This window comes from Vigna radiata, unplaced genomic scaffold, assembly GCF_000741045.1.
Source record: "Vigna radiata var. radiata cultivar VC1973A unplaced genomic scaffold, Vradiata_ver6 scaffold_360, whole genome shotgun sequence".
Lineage (NCBI taxonomy): Eukaryota > Viridiplantae > Streptophyta > Magnoliopsida > Fabales > Fabaceae > Vigna > Vigna radiata.
The window spans coordinates 217,459-238,288 of NW_014542355.1; the positions used below are offsets into that span (position 1 = coordinate 217,459).

At 32.6% G+C, this 20,830-nt stretch overlaps 2 protein-coding genes and 2 long non-coding RNA genes across 5 annotated transcripts; 2 read left to right on the forward strand and 2 right to left on the reverse strand.

Annotated features, from left to right (window-relative positions):
* The first annotated feature begins 2,837 nt into the window (after positions 1 to 2,837).
* LOC106779604 lies at positions 2,838 to 4,401 on the forward strand. 2 transcript variants are annotated; one of them, XM_014667745.2, is made up of 2 exons: positions 2,838 to 3,203; positions 3,631 to 4,401. In XM_014667745.2, exon 2 carries the CDS (start codon positions 3,643 to 3,645, stop codon positions 4,219 to 4,221), a length of 579 nt encoding a protein of 192 aa, XP_014523231.1. In that variant the 5' UTR covers positions 2,838 to 3,203; positions 3,631 to 3,642; the 3' UTR covers positions 4,222 to 4,401. The 2 variants fall into 2 exon arrangements, with proteins under 2 accessions (XP_014523231.1, XP_014523232.1); XM_014667746.2 differs by having other exon boundaries at positions 3,634 to 4,401.
* Positions 4,402 to 5,499: 1,098 nt separating this feature from the next.
* On the reverse strand, positions 5,500 to 6,684 carry LOC111240826. The gene is made up of 3 exons (XR_002666412.1): positions 6,630 to 6,684; positions 6,465 to 6,521; positions 5,500 to 6,349 (listed from the first exon to the last, which is right to left on the reverse strand). It is a non-coding gene; the product is annotated as an uncharacterized LOC111240826 (long non-coding RNA).
* Positions 6,685 to 6,973: 289 nt separating this feature from the next.
* Positions 6,974 to 7,440, reverse strand: LOC111240827. The gene is made up of 3 exons (XR_002666413.1): positions 7,350 to 7,440; positions 7,125 to 7,201; positions 6,974 to 7,014 (listed from the first exon to the last, which is right to left on the reverse strand). It is a non-coding gene; the product is annotated as an uncharacterized LOC111240827 (long non-coding RNA).
* A 3,780-nt stretch (positions 7,441 to 11,220) lies between these two features.
* Positions 11,221 to 15,356, forward strand: LOC106779590 (cysteine-rich receptor-like protein kinase 10). Its single transcript, XM_022776636.1, has 6 exons — positions 11,221 to 12,737; positions 13,966 to 14,097; positions 14,177 to 14,298; positions 14,374 to 14,584; positions 14,730 to 14,967; positions 15,055 to 15,356. Exons 1-6 carry the CDS (start codon positions 11,252 to 11,254, stop codon positions 15,281 to 15,283), a joined length of 2,418 nt encoding a protein of 805 aa, XP_022632357.1. The 5' UTR covers positions 11,221 to 11,251; the 3' UTR covers positions 15,284 to 15,356.
* The last annotated feature ends 5,474 nt before the right edge of the window (positions 15,357 to 20,830 follow it).

Consider the following 20,830-nt stretch of genomic DNA (forward strand, 5'->3'; position numbering starts at 1 on the left):
ATGTACTTAAGAACAAACATATGCAATCGAATTCCTCCTAATGTGTTTTTTAAAGGACTATGTTATGTGTGAGACATTTATATAATAATTCCACTTATGTTTAGTTTTGTGAATTTATTAATGAATGAAGAACATAAAAAGTGTATGCTTACTTTTGTTGATTTGATGAGATTTAGGAGCAAAGAATTGCAAGAAAGGCTGAAATATGATATTCGCTCAAATGCAAAGATAACTTGAGAAAACCAACTCATCAAATGTGAATATGCTAAACTACCCTTGAATAATGTCCATGCGTATTTTTCTTAAACAATTTGAATGTAAAAAACTCATTATATCTTTCTGAATGGGTGTCAATAATGTTTCTACAGTTGCATTGACAAGAGGAGAGCAAGTATGGATGTGAGCAGTTGAATGGATAAATGAATGGATGGAAAGAAGCTTTGATATATAGGAAGAAGAAGGGTATTATTATGAAAATTTTGAATGAAGGAGAATCGATTATCCTTTCTCTTATTTGGGAAGAATCGATTCTATCCTTTTTTAGGAAGAATGTGGATGATTTACGTAATTTGAAAAAAAGAAGAAGGAAATAACACGGGGATGCGGTGTCAATTATGCTTAAGGCAATTGTTCTGATTAGGGGTGAGCAAATGGAACTGCACTGAACTACTAAAAACTGTACTGAACTGTAAAATAGTTCAGTTAGAAACTGAACTGAATTATTTTTTGTTTTATCAAAATGAATTGAACTATATTGTACTAAATTGTACTAAACTACAATATAAACTGAACTACTAATTGAACTGAACTATACTAAATTGTACTAAACTACAATATAAACTGAACTAAACTATACTAACTGAATTGTAAACTGCACTAATTTTATAAACTAATTTTTTATATTTTAACTTAAGCTTAAGATTTCCACTCATGAATAAATATCAAAACTATGTTTTTTTAATTTTATTTTCGTTCAAACAAATGACGTTTTTTCAAAATTGTTTTCTGAAAAACTTAAAAAGTCACTTAAGCCATATAATTTTTTTGCTTATTAGATTATTTTGTTTTCTTCTTTTTCATTAATCTTTAGGAGATTGCATGAGAATTTTATTATAAATGTAAAATAAATATTAACACCTAGTAATATTTAATTTAATTAAAATTAAAATTTTGATTTAATAACTTTATTATTAATATAATAATTAATATTATTCTTATTTATTCCCGATGTTAACTTTTTTGTTATTATAAATAATATAAACAAATATTTTGCATGTATATGAAAGATAACGTTGAAATAATAAAATTGTGTATGAACGTTAACGTAAAAATTATAAAACTTTTAAAAATAAATAATTTTGAAATAATGACTTTAAAAATTTAATGTGTGGAGAAATAGATAGAAAAATAATTAAAGAATAGTAATAATTAATCATGTCATTTGAAATTATATCACTCGTTATTAATTATAATATATGATAAGACTTTACATGCATTCAATTTAATACATGAGTTATTAATTATAATATATGATAAGACTTTACACACATTTAATTTAATACATGAGCATTTCAAATTTTAAATATATATTATTAATATGTTTTAATGAATGTTATATTGAGATTTAATGGTATATACAAGTGTTTTTCTTGAAATGTGGAAGGAAGATGAGAGGGAATGATGCATGAGAAGAAGGGGTTTAAAATACAGTACAATTACCTATAGTTAACCAAAAATTTCTTAAGTTCAGTATTTAAAAACTGAACCATAAAATAATATATTTAAGTTATAGTAAAAATGGATTAGTTTTTTTTAGTATAATAAAATACAGTGTAGTTTAGTTATTTTTGTCCAACCCTAACTTTGATACGGAGCTGTAAAACTATAGTAGTTGACTTTTAGACTTTTAACCGGAGAAAGAAGAAGTTTAGATGGATGAAAAAGATTAAGTCCCTCCAAATGAAAAAAAAACTTAAAATAATAATAATATATATTCTTTTTAATTATTTTTATGACTAAAGACGAAATAATAATCTTTTATTTTTGCAAATTAAAACATTTTTTTTTAATTTATTAAACCTATCACATTACTCACTCAAATTCCTTCACTTTTTATCTTATCTTTTCTTAATCTAAACAATTTCACATTCAACTCTTTTTCTTCTCAAATTCACCCGTATTCGTCTTTAAATCCAAACAAACATAATGCACCTGAAATTGAAATTGAAACAAATGATTTTGAAGTTATGTTAAATGCTTAAAATAAGAAAGTTGACCGTGTATCTTGTCTCATTTGTGAAAAATTATCATCTCTTATAAATACACTTTGTTCTAGAAATAAAAAAAAATACATTGTACTTTTACTTTACCTTTCAATACATGAATCTTATTGAAAATGAACATTCTGTTTTATTTGAAAAACAAAGCCCCAATAATAACTAAAAAACAATATTGTTGTGCAAAAGAATAAGAATTTAATTATTAGTTAAATTTCACATAAATTAAATTCATGGACATCGTATTAACTCATAACTTAGGTAGATAACTCAACAGAGTGCGCTGTTCCATAATGGAAAATATTAAAAAATAGAAAATCAAGTATAATAAGTAACACGAAAATTCAAATAAAAAACTTTAATACAAAAAGGTTAAACAAAAAGTTGCTAAATTCGCATGTATAGAAAAACATTAAAAAATAAATTCTTAATATTTTTTTATGACGCAATTAATTCAAAGAGAAATATTAGTATACTTTTAAACACTTTTTTAATGCTTTTTATCATGACAACTGTTAAAGCATTAAAAAGAATACTGAATACTATGTATGAGATGAAGTGTATTAGACTGAAAGTGTGCAGTTAGTTATTCTGTCACAACTCAGCCCAATAAACACTGTAACGTGCCTTTTAATGGCGTCTCCGTTGAAAAACTTGTGAAGTTTAAATCTACGCGTTCCCCTTCAACTTTCACATCTATAATATGTTTTTTTTTGCTTTTTCTTATCATTTTCGTGATTGGCCACAGGCATTCTCGTCATTAGGGTTTTGAGTTTATCTTGTCCCGATTATAAATTTGAATGCTTTGATACGGTCTTGATCTTGACTTGAATTAGGTCTTGATCTTGACTTGAATTAGGATTGCATTTTGAGGGATTTCATCTTCCAGGAGCAGATTCAGTTTACACAGATAACCTCAATTCCAAGGTATTTCACTTTTCGTCTTACTTGTATCTTGAGTCACAATATCCCTGGGTGTTTTAAATGTTTTTTTTTTTTTTAAAGTTCTAAATTAATATTGAATGATCTGACCAAGAAACTGATTATAGGAAAGTTATGACCTTTTTTGCATTTGTTAGAAAACATCTATGTCAAAGAAATGAAAATTGAAAAACCAAGAAATTAAACTGTGGCTCTTTTTTTCTTAATAATACTTGAGCATGTCAATGGGAAGGGCAACCCTGCAAGTTATGATATATTTACCCTAAAAAAACCTACTACTCACTCACAAGAAGAAAAAAATAAAAAGTTGATGCCCCAAAGATACTTTTAGTTGGTATGTTATCAATGATAAATGTGTCATGAGTCATTGTTTATATTTTTAACTAAAACTACACATTTGCTTGACTGTAAGAAGGAAAACAGAATGAAGGCAGGATCTGGTAAAGGGAGAAAAGTGTGCCTGATAGTGACAGGTGTTGTTATTGCACTTGTACTGGTAATTGTGATACTAGCTTTGACTGTTTTCAAAGCCAAGCATCCTACTACCGTTGTGGACTCAACGAAGCTAGAGGATTTTCACATGAGTTTGGATATAGCAAGGCTAAGGGTAGATTTGAATGTGACTCTGAGGACGGATGTCTCGGTGAAGAACCCAAACAAGGTTGGATTCAAGTACTCAGATAGCACCGCTCACCTCAATTACAGAGGACAGCTGATAGGTGAAGTCCCTATCCCTGCTGGAGAGATTTCGTCTGGTGAGACCAAAGGATTCAACCTCACCCTCACCATTATGGCCGACCGTTTGCTCTCCAATTCCCAACTTTTCTCTGATGTCACATCTGGTACATTGCCCCTAAATACTTTTGTGAGGATTTCCGGCAAAGTCAACATCTTAGGGTTTATCAAAGTCCATGTTGTTTCCTCCACGTCTTGTGATGTTGCAATTAATATTTCTAATAGAACAGTTGGGAACCAAGAGTGCCAATACAGAACAAAACTTTGATTAACAGTTTTTAATTTTGGAGTGAAACTATATTCTAGATAAGTAGACCATGTTTATTGCTTAATGTTCATATTTCACTTTGTTTTATTCGTAATTGTGGTTGTTTCTACTCGCCCCTTTCCCGCTCAAGCTACTTCCGGGAATTTATTTGGTATTAATTTTCCTATTTTGGTTACTTCATTATAATGCTTACTTTCAAGTTAACCTCCATATTTATACTATCTGTAGTTTTAATCATTAGGTAATTACAATTTCTTTCCTTCCATCTTTAATCTTGTTAAGGTGTTGGCAATACCCTAATAGATTTGAAGCTCAATGATATGAATGGAAATCATGAAATGCATTTTCCAACTGAAAGAGAGGTTAAGATGATGGGAGATAGAAATATTTCTGTTCCCAAACCAGTAGATGGGGCTTTATCTTTGGCTGTAGTAAGGTTGACATCCAGTGAACCTCCATCACAATGCATTGCCCATTTCTGTGACAAAACAACCACAATCTTATATTGGGTCCATTGGCTGTACAACAAATTGAATGTGAACTCATCAGAGAAAGAAAATGGTTGCAAGGGATGGGTGTAATTCATGAAAGCCTAAACTGTAAGCGTCTCCCTCTCTGTACTGATCATGTAAATGATTTGTAAGAGGGAGAATCACACTTCAAGATATTGGCTTTCCTTATTGTGTAGATGTGGACTAACTTTTGCTGCTAATATATATTTGCTCAAGTTAGAATCAATAATGAGTCCTTTATACCTTCATAAATTTAAAAGGTTTTGGCATGTTTGTTGTTGTCCTTCGTTTATTTTAATTCAATTTGGAAGCAGTTCTTGTGGTGGTGAATTGGTTTCAGCATGTGTTTGGAGGAGATAGAGTCTCTCATAGGTTTTGCAGCTGGTTTGGTGGGGGATGTTGTGGACTGGATTGGTGGAAGGAACTGTGTTGATGGTTAGTGTAAGTGTAGTATGTGTGATGACCGGTGTAGTAGATGTTGGACCTGTGGGGGAAAACTGTGGTAGGTGAGTTGTCTTTAACTTGTAGGAGTTCTCCTGCCGTGGACTTAGTAGTGCTAAAATTTCAACTAGACCACTGCGCACGTAATTTTACATTTGTGTCCTATGTTCTGATGTTTTTTCAATATTTATTCAATAGGTCCCTTCCAAAGCAATAAAATGTTTAGCTGTTTTACTTTATATATGGTTGATTATCATTATTTAATATCTTTTGCTAGTAGCTATAGACTTGCGTTTTCCTTTAAAGTCTATCGTATATTAAGGCTTGATGCAATATAGCTCTCTCAGTATTTAGGTCGTAATTGTCCATATTCTGCTTTGATTTTGTTCATCTTGATTAATAATTTTCCCCATATTTGAAAAAAAAAATCCAAACAATATGTGACGGCCACCTCAACAACACCCCATCGATCATGCAATGCTAAAGTGAAAAGAAAAACAGTTATGCAGGAAAAGAATAGATTTCCTCCACCAGTTTTTTCAATCAACTAGTACTAAATTTCTGGCCAAGCATCAATCCAGGTTTCGCTAAAGTTTTATTGGTTGATGACGCTATTAAGCATATCAGTTTGATATCAATAATCACACAAACCATATAAGAATAGAATATATGAAATGGGAAGAACGTAACGATTTCGGAGGGAAAGTATCATTCAAGCTTGGACCATCATTTACAAAACTTAATTGCGGTGAAATTGAATCAACCAACTTGACAAAGAAATTAAAACTACAGAATAATTCATTGTAAAATAAACTAACGTCAACAGTTTGCTATACAACGTGGTTGCTAGATGTAACATCTTGGTCAGATTCAAAAGTGTTCTGTAAAATACGTTTTCCTATACATCGCCAAATTATGAGCACAAAATGCAGTTGCGAAAGAATTGTGGTATGTAACTGGTCTAAGTTTACATCTAGATGAAGCAGGGTGGATAGAGTCTGAGTCAGAATTCAAGCTTCTTGCACTAACTCGGATCAATGTTCCTAGGTGGAGCCGCTGGCTTCTTAGGTGCACCATGACAAGCGTCGCAAATTTCAGTGATGCGAGCGTTCTTTCCACTTCTTATACAAACCAGTCTTGGTGGCCTTCGTTTTTGCACCACTCTCTGTCTTTATCTACACTCCAACGGAAATTTTATATTTATGCTCTTATTCTTCAAGGTAGTGAATAGAAGAACCTCATATTGCATAGTAAGTATCAACATAAACTATGGGGTTATAAATATTGTACCTTTCCGTTTGCAGCAACTCGGTCACCATTGTTTAACTTGATGTACTTTTTACTCCTCTGGCACAAAAGGTTTACATGAGATGTATGACACGTTTTTCAAAAACCATAAACAAAATTTAAAAAATAACTGTCTTCTTTATAAATCAATCACAACTTCAGTATTACCTTATCCCAGTGATACATAGATCTTTGTTTCTGAATGCCAGAAGCATCATCTGCGACTAGATCAAGGACAGCCGAGTCCAATCTAAAAATATTGAGTATCATTAGAACCAAAACCAAACAAGCAAAAATTAAAAACATTAGAAAGAATGGGATTGTATCAATAAACTGAATCATACATGTTGAAAGTCACAACACAATATACAAGCAAAAAATTAAACACCAAACCACAGACATAACCAACCAAAAGTTTTATCGTTTGTCTTCTGAACTAATGATTTAGAAATGATTGACAATAAAATTCCCCCCAATAACATAATAAAGAGGACTGCTACCTATTTCAAGCAAAGCCTTCATTGGCTTTTACTGAAAGGCCAGCCTCCATATGCTGAAAATCGTAGCAAGATTAGTAGCAAACTTTTTTGTTTCAGAACCATAACCACCATGAATATAGTGTATATCTGTATGATGAAGTGTGTAATTCGGATATAAACTTACTTGATTTTTTGGTATTGAACTTATATAGTGATCTTCATCCTTGAAACTTTGGGGCTTTCTCTTAGAACCACGTGTTACTAAAACTCAAGTAAACAGAATCAGAAACTAATCATCATATTTTTCTGACTTAACTTCTAGTCTTCTTTCACACAAATCCTAATAAAGCATACCCAAGCAAAAGTAATCCATGAAATTTTCTATCAAATTTAACCTACAAATTCTTACAATGACACGGGAAAGGCATTTGCTGGATGCAACAGGGAAAGAAAATTGCATATCAAACTATGGCAGAGCAGGCAGTGTCCGCAATTTTCTATCAATTCATACAAATATACAGCATATTCTGGGATGCCATGTGCCTTTCTAGTGTGATATACCCGAAAGAACGTAATATAAGGAAGGTTGTCCAGCTCAAAAGTTTACGTAAATTCGTAATAGCTTCGTAAATTCGAACAGTGAACTTCAATAGTAAAGTGATAAGAGTTTATTTTATATAAAAATATTTTAAAATATTTATAAATAATATAATAAATTTAATATTTACAATATTATAAATAATGTTTTTATCTTTATAATATTATTATAATTATTAGTTTATCATATTATATATTTAAATACTTTTCTTTAATATTATTATGTTATCATAATTTTAATTGAATATAGTTTACGGTTCACGTAAAAAAATAAGTTGTTAAACGGGCCAAAAGTTAAACATAGGAAAGAGAAGCGCAATCAAGGTTGCCAAAAGTTCAAATATATGCTACTGTAAAACAAAATTATTAAAATATATGTTGTCTGCAGTAAAGTCTAGTCATTAAACTACTTGCTCTTAAATCGTAAAACCAAGTTAACACTGTAGAGGGTTTACAGTGTTCGAAGACGATACAACGAGGTTGATGGCAAGAGCTACGGCGAGGTTGACAGACGGTGCAAATGGCGGGAAAGAGAACGACAAATTGATCCAAAACAGACCTAAATTGACCCCTATAATTGATTATCATGCTTTTAAAAAGGGAATAATGGTCATGCACCTCACCTTAGTTGGAGCAAACCACCTAAATAAACATTTTTTTTAAGAAATCAATGGTGTAACATCATCATCGTGTAGGGAACACATCCAATAACATTGAACTCACTCACCTATCTCAAAAAATGGAAAAGTTGACCCAAAATAAACAAAAAACCATCATGGGAAGTGTTGTTCCACTTGGGGAGTCATGTTCACTTTTTGTACAAATGACCCTCAGGTCCCTCGTAATCGATTACCAGGAGCCTGAGGACCATTTGTACAAAAAGTTCAATGTGACTCCCTAACCAGAATAAAAACATTCTCCATGATGGTTTTTGGCCTGCTTTGGGTCAATTTTTCCATTTTTTGAGATGAGTGAGTGAGTTCTATGTAAATGAGTGGTGTTTAAGTGTAATTATGGTCCTATTACCCATTTTTCCATTTTTTCAGTTTTTGAACTTCACCTATCTTGCACATAAATGGTCATTTTACTCAATAATTTAAGGCCCAAACATGTTCATTGATGAAGTAAACACCAAGCATGACTTATAAACTCAATCATCCATCACAAAAAGTGCAAAAGTTGTTAACATTATTTTAAATATAAAATAAATATTATAGCATTTTTATTTCCTATTTTTAAGGAACATAAAGTGGTCCATTAAGCTGTTATTTTTTATCTTTTAATTGCATAGAGGTTATGGAGCAGGTACTAATTTTGTTTCCACGTAAAGCCCATTTTGAACGCTGTGATGACCAAACTTTATATAAGAGAATATGTTACTCTCAGTTTTGATCATTAAGCCTACTCCTTTATTCAGAAAAACACACCATCGAGTTTAAGGGAGTTAAGGTTTAGAAAACAAAGTTGTCTGTGTTTGGATTACAAAAGTTGCAATGGCAGGAGGTTTCTCATTGTTCTTTTATTTTGCTTCTGTTGTTTTTGATCTGAATATGTTACTGTGATGTTAGTATAACATGTTTAGGTCAATTTTTATACTTCTATTTTATCAAAAGTAACCCAAAAACACAAGCAAAGTAAATCAAATTTTAAATTTTATTCATCAAAATTGGAATTTTATTCAAATGCTGTCTGATAAGTACATATGGGAGACGACGATGTCTTGCATCAATGACGTGTGGAAGACAACGATGTCTTGCATCGATGACGTGTGGAAGAGGAGAAAGAGAAATGAGGAACTATGCGTGAGAAATGGAAAACAAGAAACAAGAATGGAATGCTTTTGAAACAAGACAAAATCTAGGGATTTAGACATACTATGAAATTGTTAAACTCATATCATGGTAAAGTCTTACTATGATAGGTCTTCATAAACCTGTCATAGTAAGTTTTAAACATAATTTTAAGTTTGCCAAAGTGTCCCACTTATTATGACACTATATCTATCATTTTAAATTTTTCACACTTATAATGACAGGTCCCTTTTTACTAATCATAATAACTGTTACTTTATATGAAAATGTCACTGATAAACTTATTTAAACTTATTATGACAAATGGATTATATATACATGTAATAATAAATCGTCATTAATTCCACTTTTTTTAGTAATAAATCTTAATACAATCAAACTATATTTCATAATTATAAAATGTAAATTAAAGTGTTAAACTTCTTATATACATATTTCAAATGTAATTTTTTTTATGCACATAAAAGAGGTATATAGAAAACTGCATTTCTCACATAACCAATTAACTATTATTATGAAGTTCTTTTTAACATTGATAACGTGGTGCATTATGTCAAAAGTGGATGGATAAGGTTTTCCAAGACTAAATTAGTAAGAACATGAAAATATAAATATTGATGCCAAGTTTCTTGACTTTAAGTATCTTTTGGTTCTCATAAACTCGTATAACTCAAAAAGCTTGATAATAGTACAACAAAACATATGATAGAAAGATTTTGTTATATAGTGTTTCTTTCCATAATTCGACTTAAAAGATAAGGCCTACTATAAATCTAGTAAAACAAAAGGTCATAAATCTTCGTATAGGATTCAATTGAGAAGAGATTTATGGAAATCAAAATATTACTTATCTTTCCATCCAAATTACAAAAACAAAAGTAGGTTCACCATTAATTTTGCAACCTCTAGATCGGAGAAATAGTTAGTGAAATACTTTTCTTTGTGGAAAAGCAAAGGCAAACCTTAGTCTATTTCATTAGCTGCTTCCTCCAAGACTTTGATAGCTAGGACCTCATTTCCACGTGTTCAACAAAGACATTCATTGAATGTGGATTTATTGTCAAACAAAAACAAGGAATGCTGACATTGTATTTAATAGTTATTATTTATAAATATTTAAATAATTTTAAAGGTAAAATAGTTTAAAACGATTAGAAAACTAATATAAAAAATTAGTATAAAATATTTAATTTACATTTAATTTCCAAACTTTATTTTTTATACTAATAATTTAAAAAATATTTAATAAATAGTTTTTAAAATATATTAATTTATAGGTAAATTTATTTTATTACATAAAATAAGTTAACTATAAATTTTTCACTCATTTTCCTTAAATTTAAACAATCTCGCTTCTAATTTCTTTTTATTCTTTTCTTTCTTGTAATCAATTCAAGAAAGTATATTGGAATCATATGAACACTTACCTCCATTGTGAAGGTCAGCCTGACCCACCGAGAAAAGCTATTCATGTATATCTTTTGTCATGTGGGAAGGGAAGACTTGTCGGTAGTCCTTGGTACACTACTTGTCAGAAAAAAATATTTAATTTCCTCCAACTTTTTACTTTCTTCACTGGCATGTCTCTTAATATACAATGGTTTAATTAACGGACAATGATATTTTTACAACACTTTTTTGACAATTTTTTTGACAATAAGACACATATTATCATTTTATTGGTCTATTTGAATTTATGTTTAAAAAATATTTAAAACGAACCAATCACAAACTATCACGTTATCAAAAAATTGTTAAAAAAATATTGTTAAAAGAAGTTTTCCCTTACTGTTCAAACATTTTTCTTTGAAAAATAAAGTGTCTAATAAATATTAAAGTTGTATCTTATTTTCCATTATCTATGAACAACAAAAAAAAAATCCATACGAGAGTGTTGTGGAAGATGAACAGAAGCATGACCTGGAATCCCTGGAAGTTCTTCTTCCTTTGTATTATCCTTTTGCATCTCGCAATTGGTAAAGCAAAGGGCGCCGACGCTTATAATAAAGTTTGCAGTCAAGAAAAAAGCAGTGACAACAGCCCCTATCAGACCAATTTAAGGATCCTCCTCTCTTCCTTATCTTCCAACGCTGCAGCCAACGCCCACGGATTCTACAACAGCACAATCCTTGGCACAAACTCCTCTGAGACGGTCTATGGCCTTTTCATGTGCAGGGGTGATGTTCTCTCTCACGCCTGCAAAGATTGCGTTGCGAACGCAACCCAGACTCTGTCTTCAGACTGTTCCCTGTCCAAATCGAGTGTGATTTGGTACGAAGAATGCATGGTTCGGTATTCCGATCGCTTTTTCTTCTCCACTATGAACACCACTCCTGGATATTGGATGTGGAACGCGGCCAATATCTCCTCTAACTCATCAAGCTTCATGAATTTGNTGGCCAACACCATCCAAGAAACTGCACGCGAAGCAGCCAATTCTACCAACAGGTATTCAACAAAGCAAGAAAACTTAACGGAATCTCAGACTCTTTACTGTCTAACTCAGTGCACACAAGACCTTTCACTCCAACAATGCTCAGACTGCCTTGATATAGCAATATCAAATATTCCAACATGCTGTAACGGAAAGCAAGGAGGAAGAGTTCTGTATCCCAGTTGTAACATCAGGTATGAATTGTACCCTTTCCACCGCGTCAACGATGAGGCACCCAAAGGACTCGTCCCAGAGACAAAATATGAACACACAGATTCTGAATATTCGGAAGATCCTGGCTATATTTCTCACAACTGCTCAAACAACAAAATTGACGCTGATTTCCAATCAAACCTCCAAACCCTCCTCTTTGACTTGTCTTCCAACGCCACCTCTAGATATGGATTTCAGACGCAAGAGGGAACGGCGTACGGCCTCTTCAGGTGCCGTATCGACATTCCTGCTCGCCTCTGTGAACAATGCATAAAAAACGCAACGGACAGAATAACCTCCGACTGTGGTTTGGCTTATGCGGAGGCTGTAATATGGTACAATCACTGTTGGCTTCGCTATTCCGACAGAAATTTCTTCTCCACCGTGGAAACAAGTCCGAGATTTGGGAATCTGAATATCAGCAACAGCAGTCCGATACAGTCCTCTGTAGCTTCTGAATTATCGAACCAGTTAGCTAAGGTGGCCAACATGACAGGGAACACTGAAAACAAATTCCTGACAGATGACTCTCTGAAATTGAATGATGAGCAAAGAGTGTTTATTCTTGGTCAATGCTCATTGGATCTATCAAGCCTTGATTGCAGTGGGTGCCTCAGTGATATGATTGGAACGGCAATTCAATGGAGCAGTTTGGGAAGCGTGGGTGGACGAGTTCTGTATCCGAGCTGTATTCTTCGCTTTGAATTGTTCCAGTTTTACAATCTCACGCCTCCCCCACCAGGTTTTTCTGTTTCTATTCACCATGATTCCCATGCTAATAAAAGGAAGGACAACGATATATATATATATATATATATATATATATATATATATATATCCATAATCCAACAGATTTATATCCTCACTTAACACCCTTATTTTACTATTTTTTTCCTTCGTAATAATGATTAAAGTTTTTCTAATGAACTAATTATTCTTAAAACCATATTAAGTACTTAAATGATTATCAAATCGTCATTTTCCTTCCTAAAATAAAATCTTCTTATGCTAAGAGTAAATAATATAGCAGAAAATACTAAATCACGAATGGTGTGTTTTTATGCAAACACATGTTTTAAATGTCTTTATGAAAATTTGGATTAATTGGAGATAGATTCACTTTATGAAAATTATATGTAAGTAAAAAATAAAAAACATGAGATCAAACTAGATTCGTGTCAATGAATTCAATCTAAGAAACTCGCCACAAGAAACTAACAAAGTTTGAAGTGAGGGATGTTGTATGTATTACAAAAAAAATTCAGAACACAAACAAGTAGGTGAAATATATATCAAATTAAAAAAAATAAAAATCCTACTCATTATATATTCTTAATGTTGATCAAACAATCAACACAAAACTACCTTAACAAAAAAAGCCCACCACAACTTGAGGCATTTGAAAATTGAAGAATGCTTTACAAACATTCCAATTGTCTGAAAGATTTCAACAAATGAGCTAAGAATCCACCTATGTATAATACTTCTAAATATATCTCCACTAGTTGCTTGTCTAGGTCAATATGTAGTACCTGTCTAATCTACACCTATTTCCATTGTCAGGTTTATGTTAAAGAATTTCAAAATAATTAAGTAAATTAAATCAATCACTATACATTTGTATAAGTTTATAATGTGCGGAACATTCTAGAAAGACATAAGGATAAGACCTTATGAAAATTTACTGTTATTAACATTAACATATTTTCTTCAATACTTAATTTTCTAATCTCTGATAACATTTTTATTTGTGATCTTCGCACTTTGGAATATGAGGTCTGTAGCTTTTGTTTTACAATATTATAAATCTTGCATCAAATTATCTATGATTTTAGCATATAGTGTGGTTCGAATCAAGGTTGGTTTTCTTCACCAATATTTTTTTTTTAGTTTACACAGAAGTAGTCTTTTTTTTTTTTTTTTTTTTTATCAATTTACTAGACTTATTGACATGTGTTTCTATAATGTAGGTGGTCACTCAAGAACAATTATCTTGATCATTACTTCTAGCATAGTTGCATCAGGAATACTTTTCATCTTTTGTTATTATTTGATACGAAGAAAGAACAGAAAAAACACTAGAACTATTCTTCAAGAAAATTGTGAGTATGAAATGTTTTTTAGTATCTTTTCAATAAAATAATTTTGAAACAGTTTAAAAATTGATATATTTTTATTTAGTTGGACAAGAAAGTTCAACTATAGAATCTTTGCAATTCAATCTACCAATAATTGAAGCAGCAACAAGTAACTTCTCACATGACAACAAAATTGGAAAAGGTGGATTTGGAGAAGTTTACAAGGTAGAAAAGGCATGTTAAATTTTATTTCTCATATGTTTCTACCTTTTTAATAATATTACTTATTTATATTTTTAGGGCATTCTTTATGATGGACGATCCATTGCTGTAAAGAGACTTTCAACAAATTCTAGACAAGGCATACAAGAGTTTAAAAACGAGGTTCTATTAATAGCCAAACTTCAACACAGAAATTTGGTGGCTTTCATAGGATTTTGTCTTGATGAACAAGAAAAAATACTTATATATGAATATGTGCCAAACAAGAGTCTAGACTACTTCTTATTTGGTATGCTTTATACATATTTTATTTTTCTTAATTTGGCATTTGTTAATTATGTACTTATGATGTTTAATGTATTGTACCTTAAACCAATTCAAGAACTTTATCAAAAACATGTATGACTTACGTATATAATGATTATTTTTTGTAGATACTAAACAAGAAAAAATTTTAAGTTGGAGTGAGCGTCACAGAATCATAGGTGGCATTGCTCGAGGAATTGTATATTTACATGAACATTCTCGACTTAAAGTTATACATCGTGACCTTAAACCTAGTAATGTACTACTAGATGAAAATATGAATCCNAAAATTTCAGATTTTGGACTTGCCAGAATTGTTGAAATAGATCAAGAAGAGGAAATTACAAATAGAATTATTGGAACATAGTAAGTTTTTAATACCCTTTCCTACACTTCTCATGCTTTTCATAATATTTTTAAGATTATTTTTTTAACTTTTCGTTGATTGTGCAGTGGCTATATGTCTCCAGAGTATGCTATGTTTGGACAGTTCTCTGAAAAATCTGATGTTTACAGTTTTGGTGTTATGGTTCTTGAGATTATAAGTGGAAAAAAGAATATAAGTTCAAATGAATCACATCGTGTTGCTGATGGTCTTCTAAATTTTGTGAGTATCAAAATTTTGCAAGTTATCTTACTTGATCATTATTCATGGGTAATGTATAAAGAAAACAATTATTAGAAATACAAAAGTATAATGACACATGCAAGTTTAAAAATTTGTTATAGGTTTGGAGACATTGGAGGGATGGAACAACATTGAACACATTGGATCCAAAATTAGAAGAAAATTATTCTAATGTTGAAGTCACGAGATGTATTCAAATTGGTTTATTATGTGTTCAAGAAAATCCAGATGTGAGACCTACAATGGTAACGATTGTTTCATATCTTAGTAGTCATACAATTGAGCTGCCATCTCCACAAGAACCAACATTTTTCTTAAACCATAGAATAAATCCAATTATAGCACTTGAATTGAGTTCAAGCCAAGATGGCAGCAGTTCCATACCATCTTCTACCAATGCCATATCCATAAGTGAATTTTATCCTCGATAGTTATTTTTTTTGGTATACCATTTATTTATGTTTTAATATATTTTAATATATGCGAAATAATTCAAACTATGAAGTTTGTTTTGTGATGTATGTTTTCTCAGAAAGTGTAAGACATTTTCACTTAATTTATAATACTATAACTTTATGCCTTTAATGATTGTAACTTTCTTTATTATAGTTTGCTTTACGTTGACATATGAAATGTTTTAGATTTTATTGTTTAAGTGATAAAATTTGTGTTTAAAAAGAGTACAAATGTAGAAAACCTATAACAAATAATGTATTTTTATTTCAAATTTTAAGATATTAAACTAAAAATTGGTAAGTAATTTGACAAAAAATAAATTGAATATAGACTGGAAAACAAAAACAAAATTATAATTTATGAAGTAATGGATACAATAAAAGCCTAATTATACTTTTGATATACTATATTTTTTTTTAAAAGAAGGTAATAATAATGTAACTGTGCAATAGAGTGTCATCTTAACAAATTTGAACCAAAATACAATGATGATTGAAGCATGACCTACGAAATAAAAATTTTATTTTTTCTTTCAATTGTTAACATCTATTAATCAAATTGTTAGAAGTGGGTTTTAGGCCTAACTCAACCCCACAAATCCAGTTTGTAAGGTGAGGTCTACACCCCACTTATATATTATAAATTGGCCTTATCTCTAGTCGATGTGGGACTTCCAACACACCCCCTTATAAATTGGCCTTATCTCTAGTCGATGTGGGACTTCCAACACACCCCCCTCACGTCGAGATATATACATCTCGATTGGCCTTATCTCTAGTCGATGTGGGACTTCCAACACACCCCCCTCACGTCGAGATATATACATCTCGAGCGTGAGACTAGATATTAATGGGTGGTCCGATAATCGCCCAATAGCGGGTGGAACAATATGCCCAACAAATATCGCCAGGATAGGCTCTAATCATAGCTCTGATACCATGTTAGAAGTGGGTTCTAGGCCTAACTCAACCCCACAAAACCGGCTTGTAAGGTGAGGTCTGCACCCCATTATATATTATAAATTAGCCTTATCTCTAGTCGATGTGGGACTTCCAACACACACCCCTCACACCGATGTATATTCATATCGAGCGTGAGACTAGATATTAATGGGTGGTCCGATAACGGCTCAATAGCGGGTGGAACAATCTGCCCAACAAATATCGCTAGGATAGGCTCTAACCATAGCTTTGATACCATGTTAGAAGTGAGTTTTAGGCCTAACTCAACCCCACAAAATCGGCTTGTAAGGTGAGGTCTGCACCCCACTTATATATTATAAATTGGCCTTATCTCTAGTCGATGTGGGACTTCCAACACAAATGTCATCCCCTATTGTTCAACAAAGGAAGACAAATTTTCTATTAAGGCATTTTCATTCCCAATTGCATCCGCAAATATGTCTAACTTAGCTGTAAGCTTGTCTAATATCCATGACATCAACCATCAAAGCTTTTCTTTTTGAACAACACAATAAAGACATTCCATCAAATAATGATGCAAATTGTGTAAAACCTAGGATATATGAATCCATCTGTGACAATGATGGAAGTGGTTGGTCGTAAAGAACATATTGTTGTTCTTAAGTTCCTTCTTCACATATGTAGATAGTAGAAAAAGCTGGTTTAAAATCATATGAGGCAGCATGAAGCTCTATAAGATATGCGTCCATACGACTCCTAAAATGTCGTGAAACAAAAATCTTAAGAGATCTAAATGTAGGGAGGGGTTCAACACTCACACATACACATAAGTCTCCACACTCATAAGATATCGTCCGCTTTGGGCCAAGCCCTCACGGATTTGCTTTTGGTACCATTCCAAAAGACCTCTTATCAATGGAGGTATCTTATGTGTATATAAATCAATGTCCATCTCTTATTTTTTCTGATGTGGAACTTTGTTTGTACCCAACATCCTCCCCTCAAACAAAGGACCACCTCCCCTACAACGAAAGTCTTCTTTCTTATCCTCGATTACACCATGGTCAACACTTCTCTCTCACTATCCATGGTCAACCACTGAGCATTTCTCTCCACCTCTCATGATTCACTTCCAGGCTATCGGCCACTGGCCCACCTTCCAGGGATTCACCCGATCATGGAGGGACGTACTCGTCTAAGCCCGGTCACCAGACCTGAACCATGGGCTCTAATACCACTTGTAGGGAGGGGTTCAACACTCACACATACACATAAGTCTCTACACTGATAAGATATTGTCCGCTTTGAGCCAAACCCTCACAAATTTGCTTTTGGTACCACTCCAAAAGGCCTCTTATCAATGGAGGTATCTTATGTGTATATAAACCCATGTCCATCTCTTATTTTTTCTAATGTGGGACTTTGTTTGTACCCAACATACCTGTTGAGAAAATCTCACGATACACACTCCTACATGTTGTTTGTACACATCTCTTAAAAATAAAATCTCCTTAACCTATCATAAAATAATATTATACCTAGATAAACAGAAAATCATAACTACCCATTCCTATTTTATCTCTATCAANCTTAAAAATAAAATCTCCTTAACCTATCATAAAATAATATTATACCTAGATAAACAGAAAATCATAACTACCCATTCCTATTTTATCTCTATCAAGTCAAGTCAAATATTACTAGACCCAAAACTAATAAAATAATAAATCTCTAAAATTTAAGTTTATCCCAACAAACTCCCCCATAAACTTAAATTCTTCCTTCCTTGCTTTCCATTAGCATCATCCCACACCGGGTTTTCTTATTCTCTCCAAGATTTTTAGCTCCAGTTCATATAACCGGTTCTTCTTTGCTTTTACCTGGGTTGTTAGACGACCATGCTTATCCTTTAAACACAATACCTGATTTTTCATAAAAATTGAATTACCTTTTTCAATTATCTGACCCATGCTTAAAATATTGCTCTTCAACCCCAGAACATAATAAATATCCTTAATATCTTCAACTTGTCCATTATTCTGAATTTGTCGAATTGTTCCACGCCCTTTCACGGCCACCTTGGAGTCATCTTCGAAAGACACAAATTTGGCCTCCATCTTGGTGAGTTCATAAAAAAAAATCCTCATTCCCACACATATGATTGCTTGCTCCAGTATCTAGATACCATATCGAGTTGGTAGAAAACTCATCAGTCTTTGATTTCAAACATGGTCCAACATCTGCCTTCTTCAGCTCCACAAGCTCAACCCTCTGTTTATTCATGATCTCATTAGCTTCATCCAGAAGCCTCCCTATCTGTTGAATCTCTTCATCTTTTTGTTTGAGTTCTTTTTCCATGTTTGTCGCACCTTTTAGCGGGATCACTTCATCCATTATTGAGACCGAACTTTCCATGTCCACTGCATCCAAGCTCTTTACCAACAACAATTCTTCTACATCTTTAGTAACGAGATTTGTCTCCCCTTTGTCTCGGTCTTGCAATACTTTGCAATATGACCAAACTTGCCACAGTTGTAGCACTATGTTGATGATCTACACTCGTTTGCATAGTGGCAGTACCTGTCACACTTAAAACACTCCACTCTTGAATGATCTCCTCGCCCTTTTCCTTGTCCTCGGTCATGCCAATTCTGCTGACTGGTTTGATCTTCATTATCATTACCTCGGCCACGTCCACTTTGTCCTTGGCCTCCTCGCCCTCTTCCACTAGGACCTCGGCTCTAAGTAATCCGAGATTTATTCCAGTTAAACCGTACCTGTAGTGCTTGATCGTCGGGTTCCCTCTTTTTCTTTTTCTTCCTCAATTCATGGGCTTTTAATGACCCAGCTAACTCCTCCACAGTGAGAGTTGACAAATCCTTTGTCTCTTCAATAGTGACCACGATACTTTCAAAATCGTCCTGTCAGATTTCTCAAGATCTTTTCTGCAACTTGGTTAGGAAGAACCTCTTCTCTGTTCATTCCGAGTTGGTTGGCCATCTTCTATACTCAAGTTATAAACTTGGCAACTCCCTCATTTTCATCCATCTCCATATGTTCAAACTCTCTTCTGAGAGCTTGTACTCAGGCTTGCTTCATGCGGGTATCTCCTTTGTATGCCACCTTCAAAATTTCTCATGACTTTGCATTAGCTATTTTCTCAAATCCAGATTCATCTACTGCATTATACAGAAAGTACAAAGTCGATCTGTCTTTCACTCGTGTCTTTTTCAATGCAGCAACCTGGTTATGCTCATCATCTGTGGGTTCATTGTATCCGTCTTCCACTATGTCCCATACGTCTTGGGATCCAAGAAGAACCTTCATTTGCAAAGACCAATTGTCATAATTGATATTTTCCGACAAGTGTGGCACACTCATCCCATTGACTACCTTTGTCATCTCTCTCACAAAAAAATCAAGCACTCACTTTTTCTCTCACGGTGTTTGACTCTCTTCTCTCTTTCTTCTCTGTACTCAGAGCATAAAGATCTGATACCATTGTTGGGAAAATCTCACGATACATACTCATATATTTTTCTAAAATTGAATCTTGTTATTCATTGATAATTGAAGGACTTTAAATAGCCATGATACTTACAATATTATGGAAATACAAATAAAATCTGAAAATAAAATATCAACTGACTTAAAAATAAAATCTCCTTAACCTATCATAAAATAATATTCTACCTAGATAAACAGAAAATCATAACTACCCATTCTTATTTTATTTCTATCAAATCAAACTAAATATTACTAAACCCAAAACTAATAAAATAATAAATCTCTAAAATTTAAGTTTATCCAACACTAGACACACATAATGTCTAATTGGTATAGAGGACACCATCCTCACTTCAAATTGATGCACATGTCTTATAGGAACGAAATATTGGTTTGAGTAAAATGTGAATAATGAATTTGTTACCCAATCTATTCAACCACAACTTAGTTTTAGAAGTCTATTTATAATAGTCAAACTTGTTCATTTTCTCAATACTAATATTATGGCTAGAAAAGAAAGACGAATCTATTTTGTGGGTTGATATTTATTCATTCAAAAACTTGGAGGAAATAAATAATAAAAGAAAAATATAAGGTGATGGAAAAATAAATAGTCACCAAAGGAACTCTGATAGAATCGCCACCACAAGTGTATGAATGAATGGAGGAGGCAACTAGGGCTAGGATTTGGTTGTCATGTGTCGCTTCACACATT

Coding starts and splice junctions, on each gene's coding strand:
- LOC106779604 (XM_014667745.2), top strand. CDS start 3,643: ATGAAGGCAGGATCTGGTAAAGGGAGAAAAGTGTGCCTGATAGTGACA.